Source organism: Hypanus sabinus, chromosome X1, assembly GCF_030144855.1.
Source record: "Hypanus sabinus isolate sHypSab1 chromosome X1, sHypSab1.hap1, whole genome shotgun sequence".
In the NCBI taxonomy this organism is placed as follows: Eukaryota; Metazoa; Chordata; class Chondrichthyes; order Myliobatiformes; family Dasyatidae; genus Hypanus; species Hypanus sabinus.
In genome coordinates, this window is record NC_082738.1 from 10,595,578 (window position 1) to 10,619,514 (window position 23,937).

The 23,937-nt window shown below is 40.9% G+C and overlaps 1 protein-coding gene across 1 annotated transcript in view; it reads right to left on the reverse strand.

Annotated features, from left to right (window-relative positions):
• LOC132384990 (solute carrier family 15 member 1-like) overlaps positions 1-23,209 on the reverse strand; it is a 63,263-nt gene extending 40,054 nt beyond the window's left edge. The window contains exons 1-8 of the mRNA XM_059956715.1: positions 23,197-23,209; positions 22,176-22,228; positions 21,407-21,488; positions 19,800-19,941; positions 16,445-16,531; positions 15,067-15,166; positions 5,817-5,907; positions 1,353-1,430 (exon numbers count right to left, since the gene is read on the reverse strand). Coding sequence (XP_059812698.1) covers positions 1,353-1,430; positions 5,817-5,907; positions 15,067-15,166; positions 16,445-16,531; positions 19,800-19,941; positions 21,407-21,488; positions 22,176-22,228; positions 23,197-23,209 — 646 coding nt within the window. The remainder of the gene's footprint in view (positions 1-1,352; positions 1,431-5,816; positions 5,908-15,066; positions 15,167-16,444; positions 16,532-19,799; positions 19,942-21,406; positions 21,489-22,175; positions 22,229-23,196) is intronic.
• Between the last annotated feature and the right edge of the window lie 728 nt (positions 23,210-23,937).

Consider the following 23,937-nt stretch of genomic DNA (forward strand, 5'->3'; position numbering starts at 1 on the left):
AAGGGCCTGTTTCCATGATGTATAGTTCTATTACTCTGTAACTAGGTGACTCATCTCCTCCTCTATAGCAGCTTCCTCTCACTTACTTTCATCATTTTTCATCTTGATTCAAAATTGCTCTTGAACTTCATCTGACAGTAAGATTTTCATTATGTTTTCCAACTTTCCTTCTTGCCTCTGAGTCTATTTCCTTCTTGCGACCTTTTCTTGAGTTAAAGGTAGATTTTGACCAGATAATGCAAGCAAAAAGCTTAAACAAAACTGAAGAATGGGCTCCTAGTTCAGGGATTATACACCCAGCAACTTGGAGACAGCTAAAAGCCTAGAGCTATTGCCTAATAGTCCCATCACTGAAGAGCAGAATGTGGTGCCTGACTCACTTGTTTGACATGCACTTGGACCATACCTGGATGTTCTGACAGTTGGTTAGCACGGATATGTTGGGCTGAAGGGTCTGTTTCTATGCTGTAATACTATGACTCTGTGTCACAAGGGCAGGTCCAAGTATTGCATTGTTGCCAGCTGAGACATTTTCATCTGCTGGAGACCGGAGCATCTCTGCCCTCACCTTCACTCCACACCACTCCCCATATCGCAGAGTATGGACTCACCAACCCTGCCTGCAGTTCACTTGGAGCAGACACTCTTAAAGTGAAAGGCAAATGAAAAGCAGAGTGCAACAGGAGTGCTCTTCCTCTTTGAGTCTTGAGTCTTGGCCCATAACACAAGATTGGGATTATAAGAATTAAGTGATGGGAATTTACAAATAGAATAGGAAAGCTGGAGAGAACCAAGAGGCCAATCAGCAGCTTGTTAGTCCTTCATTTCAATCAAGAAAGCTGAAGAGGAGCCAGATTCAGTATTGAGGGAGAGTCAGACAGCTGGGCAGTTTACTTGATGCTTTGCTGAGAGTCAGGAAATAAATCTAAATAATCAGTTCTTCTTTTAGTATTTTGTTCTAACAAAGGTAGCACAGTTGTAGAGCTGCTACTGCAGAACTCCAGTGGCCTGGCTTTAATCCTGACTTCTGGTGCTGTCTGTGTCAAGTTACTCTGTAATTCAGTGTGCCAGATCTCCCCCCACACACACACCCAACATCATAAAGATGTTACAGGTTAGCAGATTATTTGGCCAGGGTATGTTACTCTTAGGGGAGGTGGGTAGTGTGTTTGATTTGAGTGTGGGGTGAGCAGATTACAGGGAGAATTTGTGCGAGGATGGATTGGTCTGTGGACTAGAATAGCCCCAATGGGCTGATTGGCTGTATTTTGTGTTGCAAGAAAATTTGGAAGCATTGACAGACCTGCCTCACCTGCTCCACACTGTGCCCACTGAAAGCTGATCCAGCTTACCTAAAGCCAGTAATAGGGCTATCGCAGAAACTCCAAATGCAAGGGGGTAGCAGTCTGCATTGAAACAGTGGACATCCTCTGTAAGTGGAGAGAAAGAATAATTCATTATGACAGTAACTATTATCACTTCCACCACAATCCTTAGAGGCATATGTTAGTCTCGTGAGACCATGGATTTGCGCCTTGGAAGGTTTCCAGGGCGCAGGCCTGGGCAGGTTATATGGGAGACTGTCAGTTGCCCAAGCTGCAAACCTTCCTCTCTCCACGCCACCGATGTTGTCCAAGGGAAGGGCACTAGGACCCATGCAGCTTGGCACCGGTGACATCACAGAGCAATGTGTTGTTAAGTGCCTTGCTCAAGGACACAAACATGCTGAGGCTCGAACCAGTGACCTTCAGGTTACTAGTCCAATGCCTTATCCATTAGGCCATGCGTCAACACAACACCACAGTCCAGAGTACATGTAAACCAAAATACCCTTCTCTCAGTCATCAATGAACTGTAGTTAGACAAAGAGACCACAGAGCAGGCAGTAATACACGAATGTGGAGTACAAACTGAGATAAGACATTGTTGTGGATTTGGCAAACTGACATAAGATATTAATGCACACAAATACCAATACCCAGTGGTTAGACAAGGTTAAATAGGTTATATATAGGTTATATAATATAGGCCACATATAGATTAAATAGTGGCGAACTAGCACCAGATAACCTAACAGGAGCACACCTGGACCATTTGTAGCTTTGAGCTTGCTCCATGATTCAGTAAGATCATGGCTGATCTTACTCTGAATTGATCTTGATACTTTCTGTCTTGATCCCCATATCCCTTCATTCCTTTTATTCCTAGAAACCCGAGGATCTCTATCTTGAATACTCTCAAATATTTGGCATACAGTTATCTGTAATAAAAAATATCCAAGGATTTATGACCTTTAGAGCAAAGAAATATCCCCTCATCCTAGTCATCACTGATTGGTTCCTTTTCTGAGACCATCTCCCTGTAAGTGTGAGTGTATATTGAAGAACTCAGTGTATAAGGTAGCAGGCAGAGCTGTTTTCTGTAGTTTGAGAGTGAGTGTTTTCAGTAAAAAATATCTTGTTCACTCCACCATAGTCTGAGTGGTGGTACTTGCAAAGAAACCCATGGCTGAGAAGGATGAGATGCTTCTGCTGTGTGAGTGACAGGAACCAAAGATCCAACGTCACTGAATGGCGAGAAATTGGTGTGTGCAAAACCTCCGGAAGCTTGAGCTTCAGCCTTGCGCCCAGTGCATGGACTGTGTCGGGTTGTCCTTTAAAATTGACCTCACTGAGAAGAGCTGAGAACAAAGTAAAATGATGGCCTATGAGAAGAAGTAATGTAGCTGCCTGTGATAGGGTTAGGAACAAATGAAACATTGTAAAGTCCACAAACTATCACTGAGGTATTAGGTTAGGACGTACTGCCAAAGTCAAGTTGAGTTTATTGTCATCTGCACAAGTACATGTATGCACGGGTGCAATGAAAACTGCATCACAGGTACAGGGTATCAGATACACAACATCCACAAGAAAAACATAAATTTATATTATGCAAAATTATGCAGGAAAGAACATAATTAGAACAAGAACAGTCAAGGTCCATTGTAGCACTAAGTGGCCATAGCATTGCTGTGCTGAGGTAGTGATTGGGGTTGTGCAGGTCGGTTCAAGAATGAGTGGTTGAAGGGAAGCAATTGTTCTTGAAGTTGATGGTGTGGGGCTTCTGTACCTCCTGCCCAATGGTAGCTGCAAGAAGATGGTCCAGATGGTGAGGATCTTTGATGATAGATGCAGACCCAGTGAGATTGTTTCACATACAATCCAAAAATGTCAGGAGAATTCAAGTGAAATGAGTGAACATAAAAGGCCCAAAACTTGAGGGAAAAGCAAGAAAGCCACCAGCAGCAAGCTGGAGCCTAGGAGTATCTTGGGGGATGAATCAAGATGCAGACAAGGAACAAGCATACTCTGTGTGCAGTGGTGATGTGGTCTTTTAAAAGGCTGAGCCACGTTTTGTGTTCAAAGGGAAACCAACAGGTTAGCTGAGTGCTAAAGACAAAATTCTGTGGCAGGAGGCCTTGCTGTGGATGATAGGATAAAATTAATATTTGCACTACCTTCCTCTTAGGAAATGCAATTGTTATGCATACGTTCAGGAGATACACTGGGCTTTGCAGAAGCGATGAACTGCTGGGTATCTATCAAAGATGGTTGGATACAGATATGAACATGAGAATTGTCACTGGAATTGCACTGCTGTGCTTTGAAAAGCCTAATTGTGTTGGGTAATAAAGACTCCAAATGAGATTTGCATTGTGCAGAGTACTTGGAAGGGAACAACCTATCCCATCTAGTAGTTACTGGCAACCAAGGGCTACAGGCGAAAGCTCCAATGAGGTAGTTATAGGAAATGGGTAAATAAAGTAGCAGCCAGAGAGATGTCAAGTATATCAACTAGCTCTTAAAAGACACTCTGCTAGCTAAGGAGAGGAGAGAGAGTTGGAGGAGAGAGGGGAGGAGAGAGAACGATAGGAGGGGGGGAGAAAGCGGTAGGAGAGAGATGCTGGGAACAACACAGTAAAATAAACACACTGGACGAGGGTCACATAATTGACACCTGATAAGCATGAATGTGACTAAGTAAAATTATACCAACACAGCTTTGTGAGCAGACCCTAAGCACAGAACAAACAGATAAGGATGCTCTGGAATAGACATCCTCTGAAAGTGACAGTCTGAAGAATTACAAAATCACCAATCAACAAAGAACTGATGATTGAGGTGAAACAGTGTCAACAAGAATTTGAAGGCATGCATGGATAAGGAATGGACTACTTATATTTGTTTTTCTAGCTATAAAGAACAAAACAAGAATAGAGATATAGGCCTCTTGTTCAAGAAACAACCTTCCACCATCACTCTCTCTTTTTACCAAAAAGCCAATTATCAGTATAGTTTGCTAGTTCTCCCAGGATCATTGTGATCTAACCTTCCATTCTTGCCTGAGAAAATCTGCAGATGCTGGAACTCCAGAGCAACACAAACAAAATGCTGGAGGAACTCAGCATGTCAGGCAAATTTATGAAGAAGAATAAACAGTCAATGTTTCGGGCCAAGACCCTTTGCGAGTCCTGATGAAGGGTCGCAGCCCGAAACATCAATTGCTTTCTTTTTTCATTAGATGCTGCCTAGCCTGCTGAGTTCCTCCAGCATTTTGTGTGTGTTCCATTTTAGCTTACGATGCTTACTTTTAGCTTACACAGTCCTGCATGGTAGGACCTTATCCATATAGACAACGTCCACCACCCTGCCTTCATCTATCTTCTTGGTTACCTCTCAAAAAACTCTTACAAATTTGTCAGATATAACTTCCCACACACAAAGTCAGGCTCACCAGACTGTAGCTACCCGGTTTGCCTTGAGTAAAGAGTTAACTGATTGTGTATTTTCTGCAGATTCCTTCACTCTCAGTTAAAGCCTTTCAATAGCTATGCTGCAGATCTTGGGTGCAAAAAACGTAGGAGCACCAGGTACCTCAGGCTCAGAGGCCAGGAGAAAGCAAAAGGATGATTGGCAGACATGATAGAAATAAACAGATGGTCAGGAGAGTAGACGAGGTGGTGCTTTTGGATGAAAGGGCACTGGTGAGGTGATACAGAGGGAGGACAGAATGGACCATACAGTTGAAGTAGTTTCAGTGATGTAGTTGATGTAGGACCGGCCCTCGTGCTGTGGTCTCACCTGTTGCAGCAGCCCAAGCGAGAAGATGCCAGAGGCAGGATGGGAGAGAGGAGAGGCCTCTGTGCGCGCACTGGAATTCAGGCTCCCATTGGTGCTGCCCTCTAGTGCTCACTCGGTGGAAGACAAGCTGCATTGTGTCCATCACCAGCTACACGAGCAAGTGATGAGGAACTTCTGCATGCTTGTTCTTGCAGAAACATGGCTCCAGGATAATATCCCATACAGCATCAATCTACAAGCCATGACACTCAGGGGCTACATCAATTTTGTATGATTTTCTGCTATTGTGGTTATATCTGCTATGTGTCGTGTGCAGTGTATGACTGTTGGTACTGTATTTTGCACTTTGACCCCAGAGCAATGCCACTTTGTTTGGCTATGTTCATGGGTATTTGTGCATGGTTGAATGACAATTAAACTTCAGAGAGAATAGAGCCAGATAAACCAATTTCTGGATGCCTGACCAACACAACATTGCCAACAAGGCCTTCTGCTACTGTTCTCTTATTTTACCCCTTTATATATCCTAGTAGTTACTAGCTCAAAAATTTAACAGATGTAACCTAAATACAATTTCCTCAACATAAATCCATATTGTGGCAGCAAAGATTATGTTCTGCTTCTGTAACTGTCCTCTTCTCAGATCACTATTAACATAAACCCAACATTATAATATAATTCATGCTTCCTTACCTCTCAGAATCGGTATGGCAATACCAGAGATTAAGGATGCCAAGTTCATCGAAAAGTAATAAAATGAGAAGTACATCCGGTATCGTTTCTCCTACAAAGGAAAAACAAAGCCATTTAGTAACAACACACACTCCTTTCCACACTCCCTTCCGCACTCCCTCATGCACTCCCACATGCAAGCCTTTACACATTCACTTGTACATTTCTTCTTTTTAGATTCTATGATGAATTTACATTAAACAACCAGCTAAATGGAAATAGTTCACTGGCTTGAGACACCCTGAGGTCAGGAGCGGAGGTAAATATTCACAAGAGCCTATAAATATGTTTGCGCAAAGTCAAAAGTGCCATTACAACGAAAGCACGGCAGTGTGCAGTCTTCCATTGATCCTATTGTGTTACTTGTATTTACTATGATTGCCTGCAGGAAAATTAATCTCAGAGTCGTATATGGTGTCATATATGTGCTTTGATAATAAACTAACTTTGAACTTTGAAAATAACTGCTGCAATTTTGAGATCTGAATTAAACCATTTCTATGTCCCTGTTTCCTTATAACATAAAGGAGGCCATTTCAGCCATTGAGTTTGATGCTGGCTCAAAAGGACAATCCAATTCCCTATTTATTTTCCACAAAACCTATTTCCCTACATTCCTATCAACTCCTCCCTCCCCCCACCCCAGATGTTACCACTCACCTACACACCAGGGGCAACTCACAAGCTGCATACCTTACTGCCAGTTGCTACTATCGAATATATTTTAAGCAAAGTACTTGTGCTTGGCAGCTGTAATGTTCCATTTCATGGAAGTGGCATCACAGTAGACCAATGGGCAAACTTTGTCATAACCAATGATGCGTAAAACCACGGACATTCTCCACTAACACTGAAGGCTCAAGAATACTGCAACCCCGTTGCAATAAACTTTATAGAAGCCAGACCATTCTCAGCCCACTCTGCACATGACTCACTCTTCTCTGCACCCTGAAACATCTCTTACCCAAAACCGCCTGCCGTGTCTGCTTTGTCCCACAGTGAATTAGAAAATGACGTTAAAAGGTACGGCAGCAAGTCAGCAATGGATAACACTGAAAGGGCCAATGCACAGTTTATACTAGTATAAACTTCAAGACGCAAACAAAAGCAACAGGAAAAATTGTCTGGCCGTTTAACAAAAGAAGCAAAAGGCAACAAAGAGAGCCATAAACTATGGATTTTAAAAAATCTCAGAATTTTGTAGAGCACTAAACAAGGAAAGGAAAAGCAGAAAACGGGAGTAACTGAACGAGAAACATAAAAACTGCCTGTGTAAGTCTTTATGGGGGATGTAAAATGGGAAAGGTTGGCAGTAGTTAATCTGTTTTTTGATAGACTGAAATGGGAGGAATTATATTAGAGAATAAGGACCAGTGGTAGAAATTACAGCAATACTCTGATTCAGTCTATGCTGAGGACAAGGAAAAGAAATAGAAAGCAATGAGTCCAGAGCGTATGGGGTGCTGCAAGAAATTAACATTGTGGAAGAAAAGGTTTCTGAGAAAGTAATGGGACTGAAAGCCAATAATCCCTAAGAACTGATTACCTGCATCCCAAGGTTTTGAAGAGCAATAGTGAACACACTGATTGCCAGATTCCAAAAACCCATAGTTTCTAGATAAAATAGAAGGTAGCAAATCCAGTATTTAATGAAGGGGGGAGAGGATGAATGAGGAAAAACAGACTCGTAAGAATTATAGAATATATTTGTGTGGTGAACAGCAATTTCAAAAGTAATCATGGGACTGGACGGAATCAATACAGAAATGGATTTCGTGGTTGATAAACATGTTGGACATTTTTTTGAGGTGTTAACTCGTAAAAGAAGTGGTGTATTTGACTTTTAGAAAACATTTCAAATAGGTGCCACACCTATTAAATAAAATTGATGTACATGATATTGTGCTGCTCTGAACTGAGGTTGCGTAAAGAAGCAGAAAGCAGAGAGGGGGAACACAACGTGAAGCACTGTGGAGATCAGTGTTATGGTGCTGATGCAAAGAAATTGGGTGAATAGACAAGGACATGGCAAATGGAATATAATGTGCAAAAATAAGCAGTCACCCACTTCGCTAGGGAAAGAAAAAAACAAATGGAGACTTTTTAAATGTTGGAAGTATAAAAACTGTTGATATTCAGAGTAATCTGGGTATCTTTGCACAAGAATTGTAGGGAGTTAATGTACTGGTACAGCAAGAACTCAGAGAACAATGGAATACTGAGATTTATCACAAGAAGATTTGAGTAGCAGAAATATCTTACTACTATATTGCTAATGAGATTGCTTCTAAAATGTTTTCCCTTCCGTGAAGAAAGTCTGACCTGAGGAAGGATGAAGAGGCTTTGAGTGGAGTGTAGCAACAGCAGAGCCTCCTCCCTTGTTTCACTGCTGTAAATTTTATCTATTTTAAGGTCATTATTCTGTGAATTAACTACAATTTACTAAGCTCAATAATGTGAGTGGAAAGATCGGGGGATATTACAAATACCATTTTCCCAAATCTCTCAGGGACTGCATTGTGCATTGTGAAGGACAGATAGTTCTGGTATATTATGATAGTTACATACCTGAAAAATCTCATGGTATAAAATGTTGTGTTATAACATTTTCTTGTAAAATCTGTATATGATTTATTATGTTTAATTTATGTTTTTGTATATGCTGTGTATCTGATGGTCTGTGCCTGTTATACTGGGCAAGTAGGTTTTGCATTGCACTTTTGCAACATGTACTTGTGCATTTGACAGTAAACATTATTTTGACTTTGATTTTGAAGCAGATTTGAGGGCCAAAATAACCTGCTTCTATACCATAGGTTCTTATCAAGTCAAGTCAAATCAAGTCAACTTTTATTATCAGTTCGACCATAACTGCTGGTACAGCGCATAGTAAAAATGAAAACGTTTTTCAGGACCATGGTGTTACATGACACAGTACAAAAAACTAGACTGAACTATGTAATAAAAAAAAACACAGAGAAAGCTACGCTAGACTACAGACCTACACTGGACTGCATAAAGTGCACAAAAACAGTGCAGGCATTACAATAAATAATAAACAGGACAATAGGCCGAGGAGTCAGTCCAGGCTTCGGGTATTGAGGAGTCTGATGGCTTGGGGGAAGAAACTGTTACACAGTCTGGTCGTGAGAGCCCGAATGCTTCGGAGCCTTTTCCCAGACGGCAGGAGGGAGAAGAGATTGTATGAGGGGTGCATGGGGTCCTTCATAATGCTGTTTCCTTTGTGGATGCAGCATGTAGTGTAAATGTCCGTGATGGCGGGAAGAAAGACCCCGATGACCTTCTCAGCTTATGAGAGATTGCATATTGTTTTACTCCAGAGGAGGCTCACAAGAATGATCCCAGCAAAGAAAGGGACATTTGGCTCTGGGCCTGTACTTGCTGAGGTTTGAAGATGGAGTGGGGGGGGGGGGGGTGTGGAATCTTATTGAAACCTATCAAATTTTGAAAGGCCTAGATAGAGTGGACATAAAGAGGATGTTTCCTGTAGTGGGTGAATCTAGATCGAGAGGGCACGGACTCAGAATAGAAGGACGTCCTTTTTGAACAAAGATGAGGAGGAATTTCTTCAGCCAGATGGTGGTGATCTGAGGAATTCATTGCCACATACAGCTGTGGAGACCAAGTTATTGGGTATATTTAAAATGGAGTTTGATAGGTTTTTTGATTGGTATGATGTCAAAGATTACGGGGATAAGGCAGGAGAATGGGATTAACAGGGATAATAAATTAGCCATGATGGAATGGCGGAGCAAATTTAATTGGCCTTATTGGACGATAAGACCATAATATATAGGAGCAGAGTTAGGCCATTTGACCCAAGTCTGCTCCGCCATTTCAACATGGCTGATCCAATTTTCCTCTCAGTCCAAATCTCCTGCCCTCCCCCTGTATTCCTTTATGACCTGACCAATCAAAAATCTATCAACCTCTTCCTTAAATATACTTAAATATATTTGGCCTCCACAGCTGCCCATGGGAAAAAATTCAACGGATTCACCATCTCTGGCTAAAGAAATTCGTCCTCTTCTCCATTCTAAAAGGATGCTCCTCCATTCTGATGCTGTGTCATCTGGTCTTAGATTCTCCCACCATAGGAAACATCCTCTCCACTTACACTCTATCAAGGCCTTTCACCATTCAATAGGTCACCCCTTTTTCTTCTGAATTCTAGTGAATACTGACCCAGAATCATCATGCGCTCTTCACATGACAAGCCATTCAATCCTGGAATTATTTTTGTGAACCTCCTTTGAACCCTCTCCTGTTTCAGCACATCCTTTCTAAGATAAGAGGCTCAAATCGGCTCACAATACTCCAAGTGAGGTCTCACCAGGGCTTTATAAAGTCTCAACATTACATCCTTACTTTTATATTCCAGTCCTCTTGAAATGATTGCTAACATCACATTTGCCTTCCTCACCACAGGCTCAACCTGAAAATTAACCTTTAGTGAATCCTGCACAAGGACTCCCAAGTCCCTTTACACCTCAGTTTTTTTTGTATTTTCTCACCATTTAGAAAATAGTCAACTCTTTCACTTCTTCTACCAAAGTGCATGACCATACACTTCCCGGCACTGTATTCCATCTGCCTTTTCTTTGCCCATTCTCCTAATCTGTCCAAGTCCTTCTGATGCCTCTTTACTTCCTCAAAACTACTTGCACCTCCACCTATCTTCATATTGTCTAGACACTTTGCAACAAAGCCATCCGTTCCATCATCCAAATCATTGACATATAACGTAAAAAGTATCTATCCCAACACAGACCTCTGCAGAACACCACTAGTCACCGGCAGCCACCTTCACTCCCACTGTTTGCTTCCTGCAATCAGCCACTGCTTTACCCATGCTAGATCCAGGTGACTCATCGTTTTTTTTTTTGAAAACTTTTTTTATTGCGTTTTTAAGCGATTACAGAGTAAAGTATGGAAAAAATGTATATAACCCTTCCCCCCTCCCCACTAACCTCCCTATAGAAAAAAAGAGAAAGAAAGAAAGAAAGAAAAAAAGAAAGAGTGCCTGGCTGTTGGAAGATCTCCACATGCTCCATGGAGTTCGTAATAACTTTAGAATATATATTTATTTCTTTCCCCAAGTAACCAATTGTTTCATCTCCAGAGCACCTATATATTTAGTCCTGTCTTTTGTAAATAAGGGCACCAAATTTTCAGAAATGTTTCATATTTATCTCTTAAATTACAAGTAATTTTTTCTAATGGAATACAGCCATAAATTTCTTTCTTCCAACAATCTATACTTAAATATGTATCCGATTTCCAAGTAACTGCAATAGCCTTTTTGGCTACTGCCAATGCAATTTTTATGAATTCTTTCTGATATTTATTTAGTTTGAGTTTCGGTTTTATCCCATCAATATCACCTAGTAAGAGTAATTTTGGATTATGAGGAAGTTGTGTTCCTGTAATTTGTTCCAGTAAAAGTCTTAAATTTGTCCAAAAAGGTTGAATTTTAGAACAAGACCATGTAGAATGTAAAAAAGTACCAGTTTCTTGGTTACATCGGAAACACTGATCAGATAAATTTGGATTTAATTTATTTATTTTTTGTGGTGTAATATATAATTGATGTAGAAACTTACTTGCTGATGATGTTTTACTTTATTTAACAGATCCATTACATTCATTACGCAAATAATCTTATAGATTAGAAGAATATGGGAAAATATCAGGTTATAAAATAAATTGGGATAAAAGTGAAATTTTACCTCTTACTAATGGAGACTATAGTCTATGTCGATTAATAACTCAATTTAGATGGCCAGCAAGGGGTATAAAATATTTAGGTATAAGAGTTGATAATGACATAAAAAACTTATACAAATTAAATTATTCACCACTTTTGAAAAAAATTCAGGAAGATCTTGATAAATGGATGGCATTACCAATAACATTAGTCGGTAGAGTAAATACTATAAAAATGAATATATTCCCTAGACTACAATATTTATTTCAATCATTACCAATACAATTACCCCAGAAGTTTTTTCAAGAGTTAAACAAATATGTGAGGAAGTTTCTCTGGAAAGGTAAGATGTCAAGAATATCGTTGGAAAAATTGACATGGAAATTTGATCTAGTAGGGTTACAACTTCCAAATTTTAAGAATTATTATAAAGCAAATCAACTTAGATTTATTGCATCTTTTTTCGAGGAAGATAAACTGGCATGGATTAGAATAGAACTAGATAAAATAGGAGAAAATGTACCGGAAGATTTTATATATAAATGGGAATCTAAATGGATACGGGAAAAGAAAGAATCTCCTATATTAAAACATTTGATTGACTTATGGGATAAGATAAATGTTGATGATGAGACAAAAAAAATCTTTATTAGCAAAGAGATCTTTAATTCAAAATAGATTTATTCCTTTTACAATGGACAATCAACTTTTATATAATTGGTTTCAAAAAGGGATTAAATATATAGGAGATTGTTTTGAAGGAGGTATATTAATGTCATTTGATCAATTAAAGAATAAATATAAAGTATCAAATAACACTTTATTTTGTTACTTTCAACTAAGGGCTTATTTAAGAGAAAAATTAGGTCAAACAATGTTATTGTCGAAATCTAATGAAATAGAAATTTTAATTCAAAAAGGAAATTAAAAAATTTATATCTTGTATGTATAATTTGATTCAAAAACAGGCAATTAAACAAGGAGTCCATAAGTCAAGACAAAAATGGGAAAGTGATTTGAATATTAAAATTGAAGAAGCAAATTGGTCAAGACTATGTCTTGATAGTATGACAAATACAACAAATGTTTGGTTAAGATTAGTGCAATATAATTTTCTACACCAGGTGGCTCATCTACCTTCAGACCTTTCAGTTTCCCAAGAACCTTCTCTCTAGTAATGGTAGCTTCATACACTTCATGACCCCTGACACCTGGAACTTCCATGTGCTGCTAGGGTCTTCCACAGTGAAGACTAATGCAAAATAGTTATTCAGTTTGTTCGATATTTTGTTGATCCCCAATACGACTTCTCCAGCATCGTTTTCCATCGTTTTCTCACCTCTCTTTTACATTTTATGTATCTGAAGAAACTCGCCACTCTTTAATATTATTGGCTAGCTTACTTTCATATTCCATCTTGACCTTCTTAATGACTTTTTTAGTTGCCTTCTGTTGCTTTTTAAAAGCTTCCCAATCCTCTAACTTCCGACTAATTTTTGTTTTATTATATGCCCTCTCTTTGGCTTTTATGTTGGTGTCGACTTCTCTTGTTAGCCACAGTTGTGTCTTCTTTCCTTGAGTATGCTTCTTCCTCTTTGGGATGTATATATCCTGTGCCTTCCGAATTGCTTCCAGAAATTCCAACCATTGCTGCTCCATCATCATCCCTGCCAGTGTTCTTGTCCAATTAATTCTGGCCAACTCATGCCTCTGTAATTCCCTTTACTCCACCATAATACTCATATATCTGACTTTAAAGTTAATTTAAAATCTGTCCCAAAGTACCCATTTAGGCTCACTTTCCCCTAAAGGTTCTTTTAGCTTAAGCTCTCTAATCAATTCCGGTTCATTGCACAACACCTAATCCAGAATTGCTGATCGGCCAGTGTTCCTATGCCTAATGGTCTTGTGGTCTTCAGTAGTCACTGATGTTATCAAAATGCAAGACTCTCCATTAGGTGGAAGAGTGCTTATCAAATGCTTTTGGAGATCCATATACACTAAATCTACCACATTTCCCTGATCAGCCCTCTTCTTCAGTCCACTATCAAGGTTAAACTGCATCTTTGTGTTCATACATTTATCTTTATTATGTATAATAGTGTTTTCTGCTCCTCAGGTATCACCCCTGAACTGTGGAGCCATGGCCTCTGCAAATTTCTCCTGCCCTAATAAACTTCTTCCAATTCTCTGATCTCCCCCACAACCTTCTTACATCAATCACAGCCTGGGAAGCAGAACCTCAGACAATTGACATACCTTATGTACCCTGGAAGGAAAAGCTATTCCTGGATGTAGCCTATTCACTAGTGTCTGGGACTAGGCACCCCTGAGTTATGCTGAGTTATGGTCCGATGTGCACAACTGTGCAAACAGGTGCCTTTGAACTTCTATTCAAGTCCTTGGGATGCCCCATAAGACTTCTCACATTCATTGTCTGCTAAGTCTACCACAATTCTATTTAAAAAAGAGTTGACCATTCTCCCAGTTCCACAACCAATATTTCTACTCAATCAAAGATTTGGTTCATGTTTGTAGGATGTTACAAACCTCTGTCCCTCCTGCCCATCTCATGTACTGAAATGCCTTGTACATATCAATACAGACTTCCCCCAGATCCATCCAAAAGGCAAAGGGGAGAGAAGCAAGTGGCCAGCTATGGAAACAGACCACTGAGGAAATATTTAGACATACCCCTTCCATGAGATTACTCTTGTCCAGAATTCCTTGAGGTGATGTCCACCTCAACCAAAAACAGGTACAACTGGCCCTGATGCCACTGAACTAACAAGCTGCTGCACCTATCTACAGTGTTTACAGATTATGGAACATAATTGTCATTACATGCATCACATTGGCTATAGCACAAGTGGGAAAGCCTGTTTAAATCTGTGTTTTGAAGATAACTGCAAACTGTTCTGTTACAACATGTCATTTTATAACATGAGATTTTTCAGGAATGTAACTATCGTGTTATAGCAGAGCTATCTGTCCTTCAAAACGCATCATGCAGTTCCTGAGAGATTTGGGAAAATAGTGTATTTGTTATAGTCCACTGAATTTTCTCACATTATTGAGCTTAGCTAATTCACAGAATAATGACCTTGAAATAGATAAAATTTACAGCAGTAAAACAAGGGTGGGGGCCCTGCTGTTGCTATACTCTACTCAAAGCCTCTTCCATCTTTCCTCAATTCATCCTTTCTTCAAGTGAACACAAAGCACACTGCAGATGCTGTGGTCAAATCAAGACATACAAACAAGCTGGATGAACTCAGCAGGTCGGGCAGCATCCGTGGAAACGAGCAGTCAATGAGTTGCTGAGTTCATCCAGCTTGTTTGTACGTGTTGACCCTTTCTTCAAGTCTCCTTATTTAAGTTCCCTTCACGTGGCCCCAGACCATCCCAAGCTCAAGGTCGTTATTCTGTGAATTAGCTACAATTCATAAAACTCCAATAACCACACAGTAAGTCTGTCCTCACCTCTTTTGCACCAATCTGATCAGCACCAAAAGGTGACATGTTGGATCGGTTGCAGCCAGATCCCAAGGTAATGAGAAAGAATCCAATGTAGGAACCCACACTGCAAACAGAGAGAGTCCAGTCAGTGCAAGAAGTCTACGATGCTGGAGTGCATGGGAGAAACAAGGGCAGGGCTCAGCTTAATGTGGACAGAATAAGGTAAAAAGAAAATCCTCTCCAATCAATCACCCCAATGGAGAGGGCAGACCCAGGCTCTGGCCATTCTTACCCAGACAGAACTTCGAAACAGAAGCATCTTTCCCCATTAAGACAAAAACAATGGGCAGGAGCTAATGTATGAAGAATTGATTCTTGGGTACGTGACCTAATGCAAACGATAGTCACTCAAGTTCATGGAGTTTCACAGGCCCATTATTACTCTCAAGGTCCAGAAGAGAATTTTGTGGACAGTCTTAACCTCAATTAGTTGCCCATTTCTGTGGTGAAGATTCTGCAGCTATTTTGAGACTCTGGTCTCATTTACAATCTGAGTCATAGGGCACCGAATGGATAAGTTCCCTCATTTGACACAGGAGATAAGGCCAGACCAACAGACCAGATGGGAGAGCTAGGTGCGGGGGTTTGATTTATGTGGGTAGGGGTGTGATCATGATCACCCTGGAGGAAGTAAGCCAGGTTATTTTTGTGAATCATGGAGATTCACTTTGTACATCCAGGAGCCAAACCAAATTGTACAGGAACCGTAGGTGGCATGTCCAAGTTGTAGAAAAATTGGTGTTTTCTCCCTGCATTGGTGTACGGGGGTCTGTAAAATGGGTAATCATGGTGGGACATGTAAGTAAAAAACTGCACCCTGGGCGTTCCTGTCAAGATTTCAGCAACCACTGTCCTATGGCCCCACTAGTTGCTGGCAAGACAGAAGTGAATAAGAGAAATTGGATATCCTCCTCTCATTGGAAGCCTAGAGCCATAGCCACAGCTACGTGACTAGAGAAGTGCTTGCTCTAGGCAGCCTGTATCTGCAATGAACAATTATAGACTTAAAAGCATCATGTAAGCTATCACGTACTGTGGAAATTGGTTAAATATAACTATAAAGTGTCTTGTTTTGTAAGCTGAGGCAGAGCAGCCCAACAGAATTCGATTGGGTTGACCACATTGTACTCAAGTGAATAAAAGTATGATTGAGAAACAAGTGCAAGTTGTCAAGGTCCAGTTATTCGGGGCAACAAGGTGAATAGGGTAAGAATAAAGCTGAGTGGGGAATTAAAGAAATCAGTGAAATAATGCTACTGATCATTTTGTGAAGTCCCAGACACATTACAGATGGACCCCACCAGCCACACCCACACTTACCCAGGACAGGTTCATGACTCACCCTGACTTTCCATTTAGTACTGAAATGGCAGTGGTTGACAAAATAACGGTACCAGACAGGTACAATATGGTGGAGATCAGAATACACCTGGAATTCAAGTTGGAGAAGACAAGGGTTAGGGACAATGTCACACAATTGACTTCTTGTTGGTCTCCTACCTTTACTCACCATTACCTAAATGGCCAAAACTCTACTTATCCAATGCACAGGCACCGGAATTTAAATAGAATCATCTAATGGCGCAGGAGGAGACCATTTCAACTATTGTAAGTGCATCAGCTCCTTGATATAGCTGTTTAATTAATCTCCAGCTCTGCACCCATAACACTTTTCATGTTGATATAGGTTGTCTAATTGCTTTGTGAGATTTATTTTAGAATCTATTCCCTTTGTCTATAAAATTAGCTGCATGAAATGTCCCTCCCTTTCTTACATCTCATTAAATTTATCTAATTAATTAAAATGCATATCCACTGTTCATCTCCTGTCAGTGGAATTAGTTTTTCTTCTCAAAACCCATAATAACTTTGAACAGTTCAAATGCAATCTCTCTTTAACCTTCTCTGCCTTGTAATCAGAACAATTGCAACTTCTGTCCTCCCTCCTGGTATGACACTTTGTTGTCGATAACCACAGTTGCCCATGAGTGAGACTGAAGTTTTGGGAAGAGTGCAAGGATGAAACGAAGTCAGGTACTCCACAAAATTAGTGATTTATCAGGGAAGGCTAAGGGTGAAGGGACACTGCTCTTTAGGAAGATGTGAGTTTAAGTGTGAACTAGCTGAGGACTTTGAAGTCTGACAGAAATATATCATCCTAGTTGTCAGCTTGTTCCAGTTAAATGGGTAACAGAGGATTAGAAATTGTGTTTTATTTCATGCAACATTAGCATTCATTTCAAGAGGACTAGAATATAAAAGAAAAGGATGTATGCTGAGTCTTTATATGCCATTAGTCAGACTGTACAGAGTATCGTGAGCAGTTTTGAGCCCCTTATCTAAGAAAGGATGCCCTGACATTGAAGAGAGTACAGAGGAGGTTCATGAGTATGATTCCCAGACTGAAAGAGTTATCATATGAGGACCATTTGATGTCTCTGGGTCTCTACTCACTAGAGTATAGAAGAATAAGGAATAAGGGAGGGAGGGGATCTCATTGGAATATATCAAATATTGAAGGGTCTAGAGAGAGTGGATGTGGAGAGGAAGTCTCCTATCGTGGGGGAATCTAGGAACTGAGGGCAGAGCCTCAGAATAAAGGGGCATCCATTTAAAATGGAGATGAGGAGAATTTCTTTAGCCAGGCGATGGTGAATCTGTGGAATTTGATGCCCCAGGCGGCTGTGGAGGCCAGGTCGTTTGGTGTATTTAAGGCAGCGATTGATAGGTTCTTGTTTAGTCAGGGCGTGAAAGGCTACAGAGAAAAGGCTGGAGAATGGGGTTGAGAGAGATAATGGATCAACATGATGAAATGGCAGAGCAGCCTCGATAGGCTGAATCGCCTAATTCTGCTCCTATTGTATGTCTTATGGTTTTATCTAAATGCTGTAAAGACCCAAACAAAGTTCAATGTCCCATTCTAGCTTTTCCCACAGATCAAAGCCACAAGTTACTGGTCCATGCAGTAGAGTACTGATTCCTTTCAAGAATAGTCAGCAACTGTTTCTAACTGGGTTCAACAGCTTCTGCAAATGATTAGATTGCAAGGGCTCAGGGCAAGAGTAATTCCCTCCTTTTTATTATCTCCAAGGGACTGTAGGGGAACTTTGTAGTTCTTTTATCCAGGAGATGACATCATTTTGAGTGGGTGATTGGACAGCACACTTACTGATGTGCAATGTACTACAATGCCTTTGGACAAGTTTGTGGGTCCAAATGTCTCTATCTTTCTATCAACGTTGCCATGCTTATATCCCCCATTATCATCCTGGTGAATCCACAATTCCACTGGTCTGTATATGCTTTCTATAAAGAGATACACATTCAACAGTAGGATCAGTTTCCAAGAGATAGATCTGGTTCCAATGACAATTTGAGATTATTCCAACAATGGCCAATCAGCAGTGTTGTGAAAGTTAAATTTGTTTCAAATGCTGCTACCCATCTGTCTGATACTTGTAGGAATTTGACCCAAGAAAGTATCTACGGAAGCAGCAGTAATAGCTCGTCAGTGAGTGGAGCAGGAAGAAGAGGCTGGATTATTGGATCAAATACTTCTCTGGTGTCCCAACATACCTGATGTGTAACAGGGGCATTAACTAATGAGCTGCACCTCCCTCAGGAATGTTATTCAATCCTCAGACAAGAGAAACAGCAACCAGATAACATGTTGGAAAGCAACTTAAACATCCAATTTATCCTTTTTCAGAAATCTAGTAACACCTTACAGTGTGCCTCACAAGTGGCTCTGAGCTCAGTCTCCCCAGTGAACCACATTGAAGGCACAAGTTCAAAGAAGTACATTTGGCTCCAATGATCTGGAGATTATGCTAACAGGTGACCATGCAGCAGGGTTGTGAAGGTTAAGTCTGCTCCTAAGGCTGTTGTCCTTTTATCTAAACCTAGCCCCCATTCAGCTGGGCTGTTGCTGAACTGCATCTGTTCCTTAATGCCATGTTCTTGATCCAACAACAGCACATCAACTTTCAGTTGACCCACAACTTTAAGAGTCATTCAGCCCATCACACCCATAATGATCAATAGATGCTCATCAGTTTAATCTATCATCCATCCCTTTGTGATTCAAGTATTCATTTAGACACCTCTTAAATGCTGTCATTGCCTTCTCTGATAGTGTGTTAAGTCCCACTAAGCCTGATCCCTTACCCTAAACTGATTTTTTAAAATGTATTTATTGAGATACACCACTGTACAGTCACCACCCATAAACCCACCAATTTAACCCTAGCCTAATCACAGACAATTTATAATGACCAATTAATCTACTAACCGGTACGTCTTTGGACTGTGGGAGGAAACTGGAGCACCAGAAGGAAACCCATGCGGGAGAACATACAAACTCTTTGCAGGCAGTGGCAGGAGTTGAACCCAGGTCACTGGTACTGTAAAGGGTTATGCTAACTACTATGCTACCAGGCTGTCCATGTTCTAATGCCCCCTAATTTTATCCACCTCTGATATGGAGAAACATTTCATGCAGTCTACCCTTTCTATAGACCTCATAATTTTATGTAGCTCAATGACGTTCTCTCCCTACCTCCACTGTTCCAAGAAGAACAGACTCAACTTCTCCTTTCTTTTCTCCTCATAATTGAAATCTATACTATTCCGTCATTTAAACTCTTGCATCTCTGGTAAATTACCTTTTGAGCTTCTAAAGCTGGATTGTCTCATACCTGTATCGACCAAAGCAGAAGTCTGAGAGGAACGCTCCGAAGATGGTGAAGGTTACGGAGAAGAAGATGAAGACATGGTAGAACGACGTGGCTTTGCTCTCAGTCAGGAAGAGTGCATCAGTGAAGTACAAAACCAGGATAGCTCAAACAAGATACAAAAGTGTTATTGTGAAAACCTACCTATTGAGATACATAGATACATTCACAGAGACTCATTACAAAGCTGCCTTGACCAAATTAACTGAGTGGTGTAAACTGACCAACTATTTCCCTTCCACGGTAATTCAATGGTAGGAAAGTTCTGGCCCCCCCCCCCCCCCCACCACCACCACCACCGCCACCAGGTCAGAAGAATGTGAGTTCAATTCCCAGTCCCTGAACCCAGGAATTCAATAGATGAAAGTCATGTGCCAAATCTTTCTGATCCTGGGATATTTAATGATTGACTTGATTTTTTTTATTTAGAGATATGGCACAGATTAGGCCCTTCCTTCTGCACTGCCCAACAACCCCCAACAAACCTGATTTAGCTGTAAACTAATCACGGGACAATTTACAACGACCAAATAACCTACCCCATACTCCTTTGGACAGTGGGAGGAAAGCAAGGGAGCCAGAGAAAAGCCACACATTCCATGAGGAGGACGTACAGAGAACACTGGGATTGAACACTGAACTCCAGCTCCTCGAACTGTAATAACATCGCACCAACCACTACTCTACTGTGGCACTCAGGATAATTAATTGTAACCTCAAGATCTTCAGTGACTAATATTCTGACCCAAAGTGGTCAGTGAGTGAACCTCTGACCCATGATGTTTAGGGAAAGCTTTTTCAGTGAAAGAATTTCTGAGAGCAAAACAATTAGTAAAGCCCTTTACCACTACAGAGTGTTCAGGTGCCCTTCATAATTAATAATTTCTCCTATCCCAGTCATTTATTCTTCTCCCCTCTCCTGTCAGGCAGAAGATACAAAGCTGCAGAGCAATGCCACCAGATTTAAGGACAGCTTCTACCCCACTGTTATCGGGCTCCTGAATAGACCTCTCATACATGAAAAGATGAAATTGTGATCTTGCAGTCCACCTCGGCCTGGCCCTTGCAATTTATTTGTCTACCTGCACTGAATTTTCTCTGGAACTGCTGCATTATACTCTGCATTCTGTTTTCTTTTACTGCTTTGATGCATTTATGCATGGCATGATCTGCCTGGATAGCATGTAAAACAAACACTTTTCACTCTATCTGGTGACAATAGTAACCAATTCCTTTGCCAGCCAGTGGTAGAGAGGCATCAGCACTGGATTTGAAGGCGAATGGTCCCAGGTTTGAACTTGGCCGGCTCCTTGCATGCTTTCCATCCGTGCGGGATTGAGCATCGAGCTGGCAACTTGGCCTCTTAAAAATAGGCAAAAGCTAAGGAAATGGCAAAAAAAATGCTATCTCGCTGCACCACAAGATACAAAAAAGGTACAACAACCAACTTCTTAAACTGCCATCCATCTCCACAGTAGTGTGCCAGGTCTTGGGGGACAACTTTTGATCCCTGTGTCTATTAGGAAAGGCTCTTGATTGACTACAGGACATTTACAGACATTTGCCCTTACCTCTCAATCCAAAGTAAGCAAGCTTTTCAAAGAATTCAGTGATCAAAATGAAGATCGCAGCCAAGGACAAGTCAAAGACTTTCTGGAAAATGAAGAACCCATCAGCAATCAGCAAAGTTTGTGGCACCAAATGTCACCTGTCTACCTTTTCCCTCGCACCACTGCTGAACGGTGCAGATTATTATCAGGCTCTCCCTGCCAACCCACAGGGATCAGCCTCGGCAAAAAGCATTATCAGCTGGCTCAAGTGTGCAGGATCATAATCCCATTTAGCTCACAGTTCAGAGATTGGTTTGAGTTTGGAATCAACTTTTGTCATTGTCTGAAGGAGGTTAATTCCTTGCACTGGAGAAGCGGGTGGAAGCCACCAACAATCTGGGAGTTTTACAGCTGCAATTACTGATTCCAGCTTTTTACAATGAAAATTCACAAGCAAATTCTTGGTACAGTAAATGCCTATTAACTTCTTCTGTGGAGAAGTGTTATACAAGACAAATGAGTAATCTAGCTCACTAGCAATGCATTATGGTCCACACTACAGCCAGCTTCAGCTCACCAACAACTAATCCCACCCAGAGTACAAAAGCCATCCTCCCAGCAGGCATCCCTACCAAAAGCAACCCACACCCAGTCATAGAGCAAAACCCCGGCCCAGCAAACATTCCCCACTCATCACTCATGTTCCTCATAAGATTACGAGATGTATATTCCACAATGATTGAGGAGTCTGCCCCACCCCTGCCCCCAAGCTTGGCACGAACATACTCACCAGCAGTCTCCCCCAGGTTTGTCCATTCGCTTTAGGAAGCTGTGGTTTTGAAGCTGGAACGAGAGACAGAAAGACAATAGTGTATTTGATGGTTGAGGGAGCACCATCTTCACTGAATCAATGGAAACACGGGAAACCTAAGGCACGTTGTGAGTTGTTTTAAATCACCAAATATTTCTTTGGGAATTTCCAGTTCGTGTCTGTACAAGAATTAACCCAGATGTGAAGAGATTTGATCAATTGATCTAGGCAATCATCCAGTGGGATAACGGATGAAAAAGGGGGCAGCCTTTCATCCAGCACTGGAATAAATTACAAGAGTAAGCCAGGAGGTGGAAAGGATAGTGAACATTGCAACAGCACCTTCACAGTCTCAGGAGATGATTCGATCCAAAAATAATCTACAACCAGTGAAATACTTCCCAACATGGTTTCCTGTTAATGCACAGCATGATCCCAGAAGCTGCACTGAAATGTTCAGTGCTGGTATGAATAAAAACTTATCTGGGATGTCTGAAATGTGTCTTCATTCAGCAAAGCAATATGGAAGGGAAAAGAAAACATAATGGACTAGAAACGTGGGGCAAATTTCTTACAACCGCTCGATCATGAGGCTCTTGAACCAAAGGGGATAACTTCACTCAACTTCACTTGCCCCATCACTGAAATGTTCCCAGAACCAATGGACTCACTTTCAAGGACTCTCATCTCATGTTCTCAATATTTATTGCTTATTTATTATTATTATTTCCTCTTTTGATATTTGCACAGTTTATTATCTTTGCACTCTGGTTCAACACCCAAGTTGGTATGGTCTTTCATTGATTCTGTTGTGATTATTATTTTATAGATTTATTGAGTATGTCCACAAGAAAATGAATATCAGGGTTGTGTATGGTGACATATATGCACTTTGATAATAAAATTTACTTTGAACTTTGAAATGCCTATTTCCTCAATTTCCTAGAGTTCTCGAGTTACGCAGCACAGAACCAGACCCTATGGCGCATCTCATCCATACCAGCCAAGGTCATTTTGTGAGCTCGCTCCATTTGCCTGCATTTAGCACATACACCTCTAATATTTTCCATCCATGAACCTTTCCAAATGTCTTTTAAATGCTATTAACATGCTCACCTTTACCACTTCCTCTAGCAGTTCATTCTACACACCCACTGCATGAAAAAAATTGCCTATTGTGTCCCCTTTAAATCTCTCACCTCTGACCTTAAATCTATAAAGTAGAGTGCTTAGTGACATGGTGTCATGACAACAAAACAAAAGATATGGTTATTGGTTTCAGGAAGGGGGGGTGCCTGCGCATGCTCCTGTTTACATAAAAATGTTGAGGTTGAGAGGATTGAGAGCTTCAAGTTCCTAAGAATAAACATCTCCAATAGCCTGTCCTGGTCCAACCATGTTGATGTCACCTCTGAGAAAGTTCACCAACAACTCTACTTGCTCAGGAGGCTAAAGACATTTGGCGTGCCCCTTACCGATTTTTTCAATGCACCACAGAAAGCATTCTATCTGGATGCATAACAGCTCAGTATGGCAACTGCTCTGCACATGACCGTAAGAAACTGCAGAGGTTTGTGGACACTGCTTAGCACATCATAGGGACCAGTCTTCTCTCTGTGGACTCTATCTACATTTCTTGCCTCCTCAGTAAAGCAGCCAGCATAATCAAAGACCACCTACTCCAGACATTCTCTCTTCTCCCCTCTCCCATTGCACCAAGGATACAAAAACCTGGAAGCAC